The sequence below is a fragment of the Belonocnema kinseyi genome, chromosome 9, assembly GCF_010883055.1.
Source record: "Belonocnema kinseyi isolate 2016_QV_RU_SX_M_011 chromosome 9, B_treatae_v1, whole genome shotgun sequence".
NCBI classification, from domain to species: Eukaryota; Metazoa; Arthropoda; class Insecta; order Hymenoptera; family Cynipidae; genus Belonocnema; species Belonocnema kinseyi.
This window is the reverse complement of record NC_046665.1, coordinates 104,500,940-104,516,650: the sequence shown is the minus strand read 5'-3', so window position 1 is coordinate 104,516,650 and position 15,711 is coordinate 104,500,940. Positions and strand designations below refer to the sequence as shown.

The 15,711-nt window shown below is 31.2% G+C and overlaps 1 protein-coding gene across 2 annotated transcripts in view; it reads right to left on the bottom strand.

Moving 5' to 3' along the window:
* The window catches only part of LOC117179684 (T-box transcription factor TBX20-like), a 95,571-nt gene that overhangs the window by 54,080 nt on the left and 25,780 nt on the right, over positions 1–15,711 (bottom strand). For both annotated transcript variants that reach the window (XM_033371708.1, XM_033371709.1), the window contains exons 3-4: positions 5,363–5,636; positions 262–426 (exon numbers count right to left, since the gene is read on the bottom strand). In XM_033371708.1, the coding sequence (XP_033227599.1) occupies positions 262–426; positions 5,363–5,636 (439 nt within the window). The remainder of the gene's footprint in view (positions 1–261; positions 427–5,362; positions 5,637–15,711) is intronic.

Sequence of the window (15,711 nt, the reverse complement as noted above, 5' to 3'; positions counted from 1 at the left end):
GCGGGCAGTTTCTTAATCGCCTACGTGTCAGCTTTCATTTACACTAACTTTTATCACGATCAGTTCTCACCTTCGAAAAAATGCAGTGGGATCTCGGACTAAGAGGAAGGTGGCTGAACGAGGAGAGGAAGAAGAATAAAAAAAATGAAGAAGAATAGAAGGCGGCAAAAAGGAAGCAGAAGGACTGCTAGGCTGGTCCTGTCGGGAAGAAGAGAGATTGGGCAGGGCATTTACAGTAGCTGCAGGAGAAATAAAACTTACGAGCTGATTCTGATAGGCGGTGACAGCGGTGAATATGGCCTCCGGGAATACGAAGGTTTTGTGAGGCTCCCGTTCGAGATCCTCTATCGGATCTCCATTTCCGGTGTCCGGCCTCTTCACCAGGTGAATTCGTGGCTGATATTTGTGCATCGAATTAAGCACCAACTGCAACAAAAAAATTGATTTCTCTTAGAAATGAGAAATCCGAAAGTTCCAGTTTTCCAACTGAGGCCAGTGCTACTGTAACTAAGACTTTCTGTCTTACTCACACTCAAACTCAACATCTCACTCACACTCAAACTCACACTCCCACTCCCACTCACACTCACACTTACACTCACACTCACACTCACACTCTACTCACACTCGCACTCATACTCACACTCGCACTCACACTCACACTCTCACCCCACTCACACTCACGTTCACGCTCAGACTCCCACTCAAACTCAGAATCACACGCGACCTCACTCTCAGACTTACACTCACACTCGTACTCAAACTCACACTAACACGACAACTCACACTAACAGCTTACACTACCACTCTCACTTACACCCTGACTCGCGCTCACACTCGCAATTGCACTCACACGTGACCTCCCGCTCACGCTCTCACTCACACTCTCTATCACGCTCCAACTCGCACTCTCATTCTAATCACACTTAACTGACACTCGCACTCTCCTTCACAACCCGACTCACACTCGCACTCACACGTGACCTCACGCTCTCACTCCCACTCACACTCGACTCGCACTCTCTGTCACGCTCAAACTCGCACTCACATTCGACTCACACTAACTCTCACACTCACTCTCCCTCAGACTCCGCCTCACTCTCGCACTCACACTCACTTATTTTGAGTATCGTTCCTTGGATGATTGGAAATTCCTTCGTTTTTTTCAAAGAAAATAATTATTTAAACATTCAAGTACAACTTTTTGCTCCTTGAAACTACATACATAATTTTTAAAAGCCAAAAATGTGAAATTGGCTCAAAGATTTATCTCCGTACGTTTTATAGTTTCGGAGATGAAACCTCACTACTCTTATGTTATTAATTTAATAACAAATGATTATTTCTGATTCTAGAATTTACAATTGGTCGCAGAAAGGATCACATAAATTCAAAAATTTTTTGCAGATTTTCTGTAATTTATTTTCTGGGCCTAATATCTATTCAAAGTTAAGTTTTTAATTGGTTGCGAAACTGTGAACATTGAATTTAGTTTCTGTTTCCATTTTTTTTATATATTTAAAAAGTTTGTGAATTTCTGCATCATCAATTTTTTTTAACAGATTATCTGAATAAGTAATTTTACTTCATGATAAAATTTATTTTTTTAATGTTTATAAGATTTTCTTCAAAAGATTGAATTTAAGTTTGAAAAATATCGAAAAAGAATCTTGAAAAATATTCTGAAATTTTTAAAAAAACTGAATTGATCCGTTGAATTTATTCTGGAAAATGAAGATTTCAAGCAAAGTTTTATAATTTTGCAAGATACAAATTTTTCGAAGGCCTCCGAAATTTTTTAATGATGAAAAATATTGAAGAATTAAACAAGAATTTTTTAAAATTGAATTGATTTTTAATGATTTTGAAAAAGATACTTTTTAACCATTTTGGAAGGTTTCAAAAGAAAAAAAAAATCGTTAGATTAGTAGGAAGTTTTAAAATTATTTATTATTTTCAAAACATAATTTAGGAAAATATTGTTAAATATTGCAAAGGATTTTCAAACAATTGTCTACAAGAATATAAGGCATTTTGAAAATTTTCGTTTAATTTTAGTAAAAATTAAAATAATTAAAAAATATATTTCGAAGTTTTAGAAGTTTTTAAGAGATTCAATAATTTTAAATTTGAAGATTTGAAACAAATTAGCAAACAATGTAGATTTTTTTAATTTTATAAAAAAAAGGTTATTACAACAATTCTTATAAGAATTTAAAAAAATGTTAGAAAATATTCGAGTCAATGTGAAGGATCTAAAGTATTTCAATATACTTTAAACTGACTCGAATTTTTCTAGTATTTTAAAGGATCGTGCAAAATGAAAAATCTAAATAAAATTATTTTTATATAGCTTTAAAAACAGAATGATAATACATACTTATTTTTTCGTTCTCGTATCTCAGAATCTAATTTTAGGTCGAATTTAATTTTTTTAACGTTTACGAAATAATTAATCGAAATTTTTATTTTGGCATAAAAATTATTTTTCTTTAAAACTAAAAACGACACGTGCCCGATCGTTGATGTTACTTTTAATTTTTTAAAATTTGATACTTAACAGAGATACAAGTAGGGAAACGAGGATTTTGTTTTATTTCTCGTTTTTTAATCGGTTCAAAGGATCTTTTTAGAAAACGAAAGGGCGAGCAAAAATTGGGAACTTGTCAAGTTGGACATTTCCTTTATTCAAAGAATCACTTTGCCGATCCCTACTGTTAAATCCCGAATGTGAAATGAAAACCGTGAAGAACCGAATCTGATCGGAATTTCTATTTACGTCAGTCACACGATGAATTAAGAACCAGCACAAGGTAACAAAATGTCCAGAACGAAATCCAAAAAGAGAAAACGTAATCGAAATAAAGAAATTTATTTCATTTTATAAAATTTGAGCGTATCAACTTATTTCTGGTCAAGAACTTACCGGATAATTCCCGATTTTTCCAGGTTTTTTCCCGGTTGAAAATACTTTGTCTGTCTCGTACTAGAAGCATGAATAAAGATTATTTATTATAAACAAGTTATTTTAAAATTAATATTTATTTTTCAATTTCAGTTAATATCAAAAGCTTATTTCTTTTTAATTTATTTCCATTGCCGGATAATTTTGTTTTTAAGTTTTCCCGGGTTTGCAAAAAATAAAATTTACTAATTCATCAATGTTGGTTATTAATAAAACCGTGTTTATAATTTCAAGATATTTAACAGTTGTTGACATTTTTTCAGAACGGACTTAGATAGTTCAAAATATAAATCAAAAGAAAATATTTTTACAGAATATTATTTTTAAAATAAAATTCTTCAGAGGTAAAATTACTTAGGAAATATTATTCTAGAGAAGTTTGATACTCTTAAATGTCAAATTTAATTTTTGTTTTATTAACTAACGTAAAGGGTGGTAGAAGTGGTCAAAATTTCTTGAAATTTTTAGCTCTTTTCACAGTTCTCCCAGAATAAGATACTTTTAACCTGGTCTAACATAACTCAAAAATGATATGAAAAAATACGGCTAAGCAGTTTGAGATATTAAAAAAATCCTTGTTTTAGAGCTGTACCTCCATTTTTGGTTCAAAATAAAGTAAACAGCACAGATATTTGATAAATGAGAAGAGATAAATTTAAAAAAGCTTAAATATTAAAATAAATATAAAAATACTATATTAAATATTAAATGTTTTTCATACTTTTTTTGTATACTTTTCAATAATTTTAGGTTGTTTCAAGTTACATCGCAAGAAACATAAATGCAATCAATATATAATGAAGAAAATTAAAAAACGGTAAAATGCTTTGTTTTTTTCAAAGTTAATTTTATTTAATTCGGAACTTCGTGATAATTCCAAATAATAAATAATTAGTTAAATAACTTTTGACTTCTCTGAAGAAATTTAATAAACAAATGCATTATTCGGGCATTTGTCGATGAAAAAGTTTTTTTTTCAATATTAGTTATGCTAATTTGAGTTTATTATTACTTAAATTCGTATAAACGTTGACAAATGCTCAAATAATTAATTTTTAAATAAATTTGTTTATTGAAAAATTACAATTAATATCATGATTATGAATTTTGCTGAAACTTGCGTAAAGTTTTCAATTACAATGACTGGAATTTAAAAAAAAACGAGTTTTTTGTGAGCAAGTATCCGAATAATTAATTTGTTTAATAAATTTGTTTGAAAATATCGTGCAATTTATAAATTATTATTTATGAATGTTGCTAAAATTATCATGCAGTTACCTATTAAAAGGACTTATTTAGAAAAAAATCGAATTTTTCTGACGACAGATGCTCGAATAATATTACTATTATTATTATTACAATTTGTTTAATTAACTTGTTTCAAAACATCATAAATGTTTTGAATTTGTTATGAGTGTTTCTGAAATGATTACAAAGTTTCCATTGAAAAGGAGTGACATAGAAAAAAAATCAAGTTTTCCGTTGACAGATATATGAATAATGCATTTGTTTATCAAATTTTTATAATAAACATAAAATTTATTAACTAATTAAGAATGTTGCTAAATTAGCCTGAGGTTTCCATAAAAAGGACTGCCCTTGAAATAAAAAATATATAGACTAAATGTCCGAATCAAGCATTCGTTTACCATATTTGTTTAAAACATACATAAAAAATTAATGAATTTTTATAAAATTATCATGAGTTTCCTAAAAAATGGCATCGAAAAAAAAACGAATTTTTCTTTTGGAAAATGCCAAAATGATGCATTTGTTTAATAAATTTCGTTATAATATTAACAAGTATCTTCCTTAGAAAATTTTTGTTAATTATAATATTTTTTCCATCTAAATTTCTAGCAATATATCTTGTAAAAACATAAAATTTTTGAAAAATGGGAAGAAAAAAAACGTTTTCAACAAATAATTTGTTTATACATTTTTTATTGTGTCATAAAGAAATATTTTTGTGTTGTGTACTATTGACAAACACTGGGAATCTCAAATACAACAAATTATTATATTTTGCTTCATATTTGTTTATTTATAAAATATACCTAAATTGAAAACCAGGTTGAACAACTTTCTTTGAAATTCTCTCATACATTTTTTTCTTTTTTTTGAGTCCAAACAGATGAATACTTTTGCCGCGTCCATTTTTCGAACCAAAAAAGTATATTTTTTTCCACTGAGGGAACCATGTTGCTGTACTTTTAGAAAGTGGAAATTTAATAATTACATTTGAAGAATACTCTTATTATCATTTTATAAACATTCCCCGATAGAGGAAAATATTTTAAAAGTATTTGCAGAACGTCTGCATGAAAAAAAATTGAGTATCGTATCAGCTTTACCCCGGTTTACTGAAATTTAAATTTAGAAATAGTAAAAACTTACGTGTCCATGACGATCCATATCGTTGTTGGTGAGCTTGACTTTTTCGAAGGAAACCACTTGTTTTCGAAGTTGTTCTCCGGTGAAGGGAGAATCTGGATGAACGTATAATCGAGCTGGAGCTGGCGGATCCGCTTTTCCGGCAACCAACCACGAACTTCTGTGATAAGCGTACCTATATCTTTTGTTATCCACCGGCACGATATCCATAAGCACCGCATATCGACCCTCGGGTCTCAGACCGTTGAAGGAAACCCGACAGGTTGGAAACATCCGCCTGAAATCATCAAAAAATACTTTCAAACTTGTTCCTAAGCTTTAGAAAAATATTTCAAAATATAAAGAAGAATAAAAAATATTTCCAGAATTTGACTTAAAGTGAAATAAAAAAATCCTCTCTAACTCTGCTGGGATTCGAACCCGGTCCGGTGCTCTAACCCACTGAACAACAACAATCTGTAGACCTGGGTTCGAATCTCAGTGGAGTTAAAAAGACCTTTTGTATTAAAATTCATATTTTGTTGCTGATTAATCAACTGAAATGTTTTTTGGATGAAAATTATTTTTTCTGAAAACTTACCTTTTTGATTTAAAAGTTTATCTTGTTTAGTATAAATATTGAATTTTTGCCTAAAAATGCAACGATTTTGTTGAAAATTGACATTTTGTTTAAAAATTCGTATTTTTGTGTTTGTAAAGTTAATTGAAATCTTTTTGGATGAAAATTCAACTCTTTTGTTTATTTGTCTTTTTGGTTTCAAAATTCACCTGTTCAGTAGACTTTTTATTTCTGTTAGACAAAAATGCAACTATTTGGTTGAAAATGCAAATTTGGTTGAAAATTCATACTTTTTGGTGCAAAATTCAACGATTTATCAGAAAATTTACTTACTGTTTACAATTCTTATTTTAGGGTCGATAAGTGAACTGAAATTTTCTTTGGATGAAAATTTAACCTTTTTTCAAGAATTTTTCATTTTAAACTCATCTATTCTAGAAAAATGTCACCTTTTTTGATTAAAAATGAAACTGTTCGATTAGATATTCTAATCCTTTTTTAAAAGTTTGCCTTTTTAAATTTAAAATTTATCTGCTTTAGCAGAAATTAAATCTTTTTGGATAAAAATACAACTTTTTGGTTGAAAGTTGAACAATTTTGTTGAAAAGTGACACTTTTTGGTTTTACATTCTGCTTTTTTGTTGAAAATTTAACTATTTCGTAGGAAATTTATAATTTGTTTATATTCAATAATTTGGTGTTAGAAAGTAAAGTGAATTCTTCTTTGGATGAAAATTTGACTATATTTTGAAGGTTTTTTTAGTTCATTTTTTTTAGAAGAAATTTCGTTTCTCATGAATACAAATACAACTGTTTGTTTGAAAATTCAACAATTTCGTTTAAAAGTCCAAATTTCTGGTTGATAATTCTGCTGTTTTGTTGAAAATTTTTACTTTTCGTAAAAAATTTATTTTTTTACATTTAAAATTTACGTATTGAAAAAAGAACTGAAATCCTTTCTAGATGAAAATTGGACTTTTTTCAATAATATTTTTTTGTTAATTAAGAATTCAGCTGTTTAAAAAGAAATTTCATCCTTCTTCGATAAAATTGCAACTGGTTGGTTGAAAATTAAACTATTCTGTTAAAAAGGCATCCATTTTGGTTGAAAATTTAACTATTTCGTAGAAAATTTAGTTTTTGTTTAAAATTAATATTTCGGCGTTGAAAAATAAACTGAAATGTTTTCTGGATGAAAGTTCAGCTAAAAAAGAAATCTATTATCATTACAAATTCCTCTGTTTTCGTACAAATTTCGTATTTCTTGTATCAAACTGAAACTATTTGGTAAAAAGTTTAAATATTTTCTTAAAATCTCACCCTTTTTGGTTTAAAAAATTTGTCTTTTTGCATTGAAAATTCAATTTTTTTTTCGTATAAACTTATTTTTGGTTAAAAAATTCATATTTTCATCTTGAAAAGTCAACTGGAATCTGTTTTGGATGAAAATTTCACTTTAAAAAAATAATGTTGTTTTGTTTAAAATGTAAATTTATCTATTTCAAGAGATTTTTTACCCTTCTTTTTGTGCATAATAATGTAGCTATTTGTCTGAGAATGCAACAATTTTGTTGAATTCGTTGTTCCTGGTTAAAAATTCGTATTTTTATTGAAAATTCAACTTTTTCCGCATAAATGTAATTCTGGTTTAAAAATTAATCTTTTGATCGTGAAAAGTTAACTGATTTTTTTTTTAACAGAATATTAACCTTGTTTTTCTTTAAATTTATCCATTTGATTTCAAAATTCATCTGATTTAGTAGAAATTTCATTTTTTCAAATGACACTGCAACTTCTTCTTTGAAAATTATTATTCTTTGCTTGAGTATTCAACTCTTTTGTTTAAAAGATTTGGTTGAATCACTTTGATAATAAATCATTAGTTTCGTTGAAGATTTATATTTTGATTATATTTTGTATAAATTTAATATTTTCTTTTTTTTTAAATATAAAATATGGCACTTTTTTGTTGGTATTTTGTCTTTTTAGGTTGAGAATACAATTATTGTGTTAAAAATGTAATTATCTTGTTATAAATTCAAGTGTTTTGTTAAAAAACTATCTTTTTATAGTAGAAAATACATGTTTTGTTTCAAATAAACTGATAAATGTTAAAAAATTGAAATCTTGTTTTTGAGATATGGTTTTATTCCATTTATAAAAGACTCTATGTTAAAATTATTACAAAATTAAAATGCTGGTATTTGAATATAAATGATCAAGGAAAATGAAAACTTAATTTAATTAGCAATAAATAGCGACACATTTCTGAAAACTAAATTACGTAAACTAAGGGGGGGAGCAATATTTTATTACGGCCTGTTACCTATGGGGGTGGGGGGTCAGAGAGGGCTTTGCAAAAATTAAATTTAATTAATAAAAATTAAATGAGATTGAATAAATGTTTCTATTGAAGAAAAGAAACTCGTAAGCAATCACGCTAGGTACACAACGCAATACTCACATGAGACAAAACGCGCAAAGTGCGCAGTGCTACGGAAAACGTTTACTGCGCATGAATAATTTCAAGTAGCTCATTTTCGAGAAATTTTCCAGAGACTGTGTTTTTGAAAATGAGTGGACTTTTCTTATACTATTTAGTCAAAGTGACTTTAATCTGATCAGTCTTCTGTCTATTAAGGAGTCATAGAAGAGTCACATTTAGAAGATTATTTTTTTCCATGTCCATTCAATGAAGAAATATTTAATGCTAAAATCGATCTGACAAATGAAGATGAATAAATTTGTGGATTTTAATAATAAGGACCAAATGGATGAAAAATGAAGTCCATGGATGAAAAAAGACCTTGCAAGGTCGGCAGGTAGCGCCGCGAAGTCGAGATCGCCATTCTGTTTCACTTTGATAGGTTGAGGATTAATTGGTCAGTCTCGTGTGGAGAAACCAGACTAAAATGGCCGTCATTTAACGATTAATCACCTACATCGTCTCAGTATGCGTACCTCGTAAGCATCACCGTAAATGGTCACGGTTGTGGACTGCGGATGGCAACGTAATGACGTTTAATTTGCACGTGTATTCTCCGCGAGATTTATATTCGGTCAAAAAAGTTTATGAATTTATGCACACGTCTCTATATTCTCAAGAATATTTCAGAAGCTATAAAAGCTATCGTTTCTGACAGAAAAAAACAAAGAACTTATTTGCTTTTATGTAAAGATGCTCAGTTCGTCCGTTCGAATCTTAAATGCTAACTGGAACCTTTTTGGCCACGCTCAAAACAGTCAATTTTTCAAAATTGAGTTCAAATCGAGAATAAATTGAAACTTCTGAGGTGTCATCGAATGTAAGATTTTTTAAACTTGAAATTATTTGGTGGGGTTAAAATGAAACCAAACTAAAATGCAATTCGAATTGCGTACACCGATTTTCCAAATTCGAATCGCATTTCTGATGGATTTAGTTTTAATACGAACAGAATAATTTAATCTTTAGAAATCTTAAATTCCAAGTGAGGTTAGAAGCTTCAATTTTTTCTTGTGTTGAACCTACTTAAAAAAAATTCTGATCCTGGTGAAAAAGGTACCAATTTGCATTGAAAATTTGAACTGATGAATTGCAGACTTCTATTTTAATGCCGTACAAGTTCTTCCAAGAATTTTTTCCATTTAATGATGAACTAGTGCAGATTAAATGTCTATTGATTGTATTAGTAAACTGTTTTGTTTCGAAAGATTTGATGCCAGTAGTTAGGGCCGTTGTTTGCCAGACAAAAGATCGTAGATCCTAAATTGTTAACATTCATAAGTTTCCTGACTGTTAAGTACCGAAGGGCATTAAAAAATAATAAGTTTTATATGCTTGAAAATATGAAAATTAAATTAACTGAATTATTATAAACTAAAAAGAAAATCTACTTGTTTATTTTAAGTTAAATCTTTTTAATTAAAAAGTTCACTGTTGTATTTTTGTTTGAAAATTCACATTTTTTGCTTCACATTTCTACTATTTGGTTGAATATAAACTTTTTTTTTTAAAGAATTTGCTTTTTAGTTGCAAATTAATTATCTTAACTTCATACTGATTTCATTATTTGATGATCTACCTCTTTGACTTGAAATTACAAGTAGTTAAAAATTCGGCTTTTTTCCGAAAATAAACTTTTTCAAACTGAAAGTTGACCTATTACATTTTTTAAGCAAGCTTAATCGTTTTTAGTTGAAACTCCAACTGTATAGTTCATAATTTATTTATTTTGTTATAAATTATTCGTTTTTTGTTAGAAAATTAATATTTTTTATTGAAAAGTTAGCTAATTGGTTGAAAGTTGAACCATTTTGTTTAAAATTTATTTTGTCATTTAAACATCATACTTTTTGGTTGAAAATTTGCTAAATGTTACTATTTCATTATTGGTTGAAAACTGATCGTTTTTAGTTTAAAAGTCAAAACTTTTTTGTTGGAAATTCACATATTTGGTTCGAAAATTAAATTTTTCTTTTTGACAATCGTCTTTTTGGCTTAAAAATTCAACTCTTCTGTTAAAAGTTTGCTTTTTTGGCTCAAAAATTACACTAATTTTTCTTTCTTGAATGAAAAATCTATCATGGTTAAAACTTCATCCGTTCAACAGAAAACTGATTTTTTTGTTGTTGTTAAAAGTTGAACTGATCAATTTAAAACTAATATATTTTGGTTCAGTATTCAACTATTTTGTTGAAAATCCATCTTTTTTGGCTTGAGTCGACAGTCTTTTAAACAAAAATTAAAATTTTAGTAGTTTAAAATATACCTTATTGCATATTTTTGTTAAAAAACCAAATATTATACTTTTCGTTGAGAATACATCTTTTATAGTAAAATTCTACTTTTTAATTTAAAATTAAAGTATTTTTTTTACTTAAATATCAGCTCTTATATTCTCTACAGGTTGCGCTGGAAAGGTTGAAATTAAACTGTTTGTTAAAAAATCAATAAAAAATTCATGAATTTTGTTAAAATTTTCAACTTTTTGGCTGTAAATGCAATCATTTGATCTAAAACTAATTTGTTTGTTTGTTGAAAATTCATCTAATTTGTTAAAAAATCAACTTTCTTGATAGAAACATAAAATTTTCGGGTTCGAAAGTGAAATGTTTTCTGAAAGGTTCGACTCCTTAGCTTGAAAACTTAATTCTTGAAAACTCTTGAAAAAGGCTTAAAAATTCATCTTTTTTGGTAAAAATTAAACACTTTTAATTGAAAATGTAACTATTTTTTTAAAATTTTAGTATATCTTGACTTAAAATCTCAGGCGTTTTCTATTGAATTAGATATAATAGCTATAAATATATGTTTTTATTTTCCCTATTATTCTCCTATTTTCGTGGAAACTCACCCTGTTTCCCTATTGAAAAAACTGTTGGACTGTGAAGTATTTAAAATGTTTGGTTTGTATCTCTTGTATTTTATTTAAGACATTTACCAAACAAAATCGAAAACAAATTTTGACTTAACGTCCAAAAGAATATACGAATGGATTTTCAAAAATGTTTCCAGAAATTCAGGGTCGCTAGGAGTTTATCTTCAGAAAAGGAATTTTTTTAAAGAATCGGCTGTCGACAACAACGGAATCGGGACTTTGTATTCAGCTTGAAGACAATCGAAACCATTCAGCAAGATCTTCGCAGAAGCCAGTTTGCAAAGAATTGAACGCACCAGTGAATATTGAAATAAATGAACCGATAAGAAATCGCTTGGTGTAGATCAGAAACGAAAGATAAAAACTTCGAACATGGGCAGCAACCGGAAGTTAACAAATTTATATTGATCAAGAAAATATATCATCTTAAAGTAAATTTATCCTGAAGAATTTAATTTCAGGTTCAGATATAATCATTCTAATCAAATTGTCAATTAACCACATCCATTTGTATAATTACCAAATACCAAAAAGAGATTTCATATCATAAATGATGACACGATTAGATTCCATTCGCTATTCCCGTCTGAGTGTCTCCATCAGGAAACCATGAGACCTCTTTTCCAAGAAATCCATATACAAGGTCTCCGTAATTTCAAAAAAGGAGTGTAACTTCTACCTGGCAGAAACGACTCGTAAATTCTCGACGTGTGATAATCAGGCCCACACACAATCTGCACTCGCAGGAAGCCAAAGCGAGAAATCTGGTTGTCTTCGATTCGGCAAAAAGCCCCACCCTGCCTGGTCGCAGAAATGGCCGCGATACCAGAAGCAGTCTTGAGCGGCGAGGGAGCAAGGTGAAACGGGGGGAATGGGGGATATCGTGTCTGGTGTACCTGGAGGGGGAATTTGTCATTTTGTCCTTTCACCAGACACCCCCATCGTCGTTTTTCCCCTTTCGCTACCCCTTCCCTTCAATTCATTAACAAAGGACGGCTTGATAAATAAAAGCATTACTCACATTCGTGCAGACCAGGCGGGATGAATGCATACCGAGTCGACAAGGACCGAGGAGAAGACGGAGATAAGATCGGCGGGTGTCCCCGCGTTTTAGTGGTCGAGCAGCGGGAGGGCCGACACGGTATTAATGCTTTGCCTCCGAGGCAAAACATTCATGCCTAGCCAGCGAGTGGAGTCTCATAAGCCCACGGGAGTGATCACAGTGGGCTTGTAAGGGCGTGTATACGCGGTTACTTGCCCACGGGTTGGCAACACTGTCGTTGTCATGTCTCTTATACGTGGGCCGATAGACATTCGCTAAATCTGGTGGGCTGGCGATGATGGTGTCGGTGATGTACAACGACCTCACCAGAAGACATGCTCTTACTTAGAAACACCCTTTTTGATTCGCTTGGAATTTATTCGAGTCGGGTACTTGGATTCTGAGGTTCCAAATTTTCCGAATTAAGAGTCAATCCCAATCAATAATAAGCTCTGGCTTCTAGAAACTTTTCCGACCAGATGGAAGGATATGTTTTCATTTCGAAAAACTCTTCTTGATTCAATTATGCTTGATTCGTTTCAGGTTCTTAGATCTTTAGGTTCCCGATTTTTAGAATTAAGGTAGTACTTACGGAGAACCCTTCCCAACAATTAACTTTGACTTCTAAAAACTTTTTCGAACATATCGGAGAATATATTGCAATTCAGGAAAACTCTTCTTGGTTTACTAATTGATTTGCTTCAAGTTTTTGAATTTTTAGGTTCCTAATTTGTTAGACTAATGTTGATACCAACCGGTTAATCCTACCCAAATGTTAACTTTGGCTTCTAGAAACTTTTTCTACCAAACTAGAGATTATGTTCTAACAGAGGAAAACTCTTCTTGATCTACTAATTTTTGATTCGGTTCAGGTACATGTATCTTTAGGTTCCAGATTTTTAGGATTAAGTTTGGACTTAATGGACAATCGTTCCCAAAACTTAACTTTGGTTTCTAGAAACTTTTTCGAACATTTCAGAAGATATGTTCCAACTTAGGAAAGCTCATCTTGATTTACTAAGTTTTTATTCGGTTCAGGTTTTTAAAATTTCAGGTTCCTAATTTTTAGAATTATGTTAGTACCTACGAGTTAATCCTACCCAAAAATTAGATCTGGCTTCTAGAAACTTTTTCGGCCAGAGAAGAGAATATGTTTTAACTTAGCAAAGCTCTCCTTGATTCACTAAACATTTAATTAGGTTTAGTTTCTTCGATCTTTACATTCCATATTTTCAGAATTGAGGACAATCTTACCCAAAGTTAACTTTAGCTTCTAGAAACATTTTCTACCAAATCAGAGAATATGGTCCAACTTAGAAAAACTTTTCTTGATTTAATAATTTTTGATTCGGTTTAGGTGCATGGATATTTAGGTTCCAGATTTTTAGAATTAAAGTGGTACTCACGAGAAAATACTACCCAAAAATTTACTTTGGTTTCTAGAAACTTTTTCGACCAGATCAAAGAATATGTTCCAATTTTGTATAAGAACTTCAATTTCAGCCGTTCTCGAAGAAAATCTGACTTAAAGAAAAACGTTCAACCACTGGGGTATTCTCTAATTGTTTCCTTTCATCCGAAATGATTTTTGTTTAAAGTTTGAAATTTTATCAGGAAGTCGACTTTTTCCAACAGAATCTCAGTCATAGCTTGAATAGTTTTTTTTAATCAAGGTAAGAGACAAACAGATGCTAATTCCAGTTTATGAGGGTTTGTTATAAAACTCTAAAAAAAAGTTTTTCTACTTCACAATGTTTAACATTATTTTAATAAACTTCAAATCTGCAAAGACTTCACAAGATGTAGCAAGAGCATTTCGGAAGAAGTTTGATAAAATATTATACAAAATGTTCCTTTCATTTGTATGGAGTCGTATCCTTCATTTTTGGGTTGAATGTTCATCAACACAGGTTCTGCTAACTCTTCAAAAATTTAAAAAACTTACGGAAAAAGGGTAAATTTAAATAAAAATGGTACTAATAACTTCTCTAATCCTAATCTTGCTAATCTCAACCAAATTTGAGAAATTTATCGTGGTTTAAGGACTCAGAATTATTTGAAACAAAACTTCTATTTAAAGAAACTCGATTCAATTTGACACAACCTATTCTGCTATTTAGAGTCATCATCAACCTGATTAAAATCAACCGTCATTCTGATCTCAATTAATAATCTAATATTTTCTAACATAGCCATCTCTCTGAAGTGTAAATTATCAAGAACAAACCAGAAAGAATTTGCTAAAGAGATGAAGAGATGAGGGAAAACGAGAGTATATGTTTCAAGGGTGGGCGGGGGGGGGGGGGCAAGGAAGTAATAACTTGGATGAAGGGAGCGACAAGCACCGTCGCGACGCAGATCTAATTACTAACGCACGAGTAAGCGCCCAACAGGGTGGGGATTCCTTGGGGACGATACCCATCGAGGTGCTGGCACACGACAAGTGGGGGTGGGAGATTGGCGTCGCGGCGGGCAATTAGGTGCTCGTCGTCTGCGTCGCTTTTGTCCTTCCCCTCCATTCCTACCATCCTTTCTGCTTTCATTATACAGATTACTGTTACCGACATTTACCTGCATTCAAGAGTTCATGTCCGTGCTAAAAATTTTTTTTGACAACATCTTCATCATAAAAAGCAATCTTAGCCCCTATAAATGATCCCTAAAATAATATTTATAGGCTTGAGTCAATAGGTCAGATCTACTTATTTTTCAGACAGAACTGTCCAATCCTTAACATTCAGGTCTTTAGCTCTCAGTTTGCGGCCAAAAAAAAACTGGTGAATCCCAAAAATGGTAGGTCAATTCTAGGTCAGGCTGTATCTGTGGATTGTGGAGACCCCTGTCCTAGACTTTTAAAAGACTTACTTAGGGTCCTAGGCTCATAAAATAGTAACTGTGATCTTATTGGTTAACGGACAGCTGACACTTTATCAGACTCTGAGCTGATAAAAAATCTTGCATGACACTCGGTCCTTGCAAGATACTTTTCCCTCGAATTCTTTCCCCTTGTATTTCCTTTGCCTCGGCTACACCTCGGGTTATAACAGGTATTGCAACTTCAGAGAAGGAAAAAGTGCCACTTAAGGTGCTTGTATCATAAATATTTTTTTCTGATAACAATTTTTTAGATAGATTCTTCTGCGGTGGGACTATTGGACCTAAGGGATAAACACCATCGCAATTTATCCAGCAGGATCTACGTCATCGCGGCTTAATGGACCAGCCGCTAATACCTCTCGCAAGTGCTACTGTAAAAAGGGTTAGATAATCCCTGCGGACTGAACTGGTACTACATCAACGTCCCCAGGCGACGTGTCAACGTCAAACCAGTACTCTTTCTCATTACACGTGCCCTATCACCCTTCTGCCTCGGCTCTTCTGATCCGAGGTT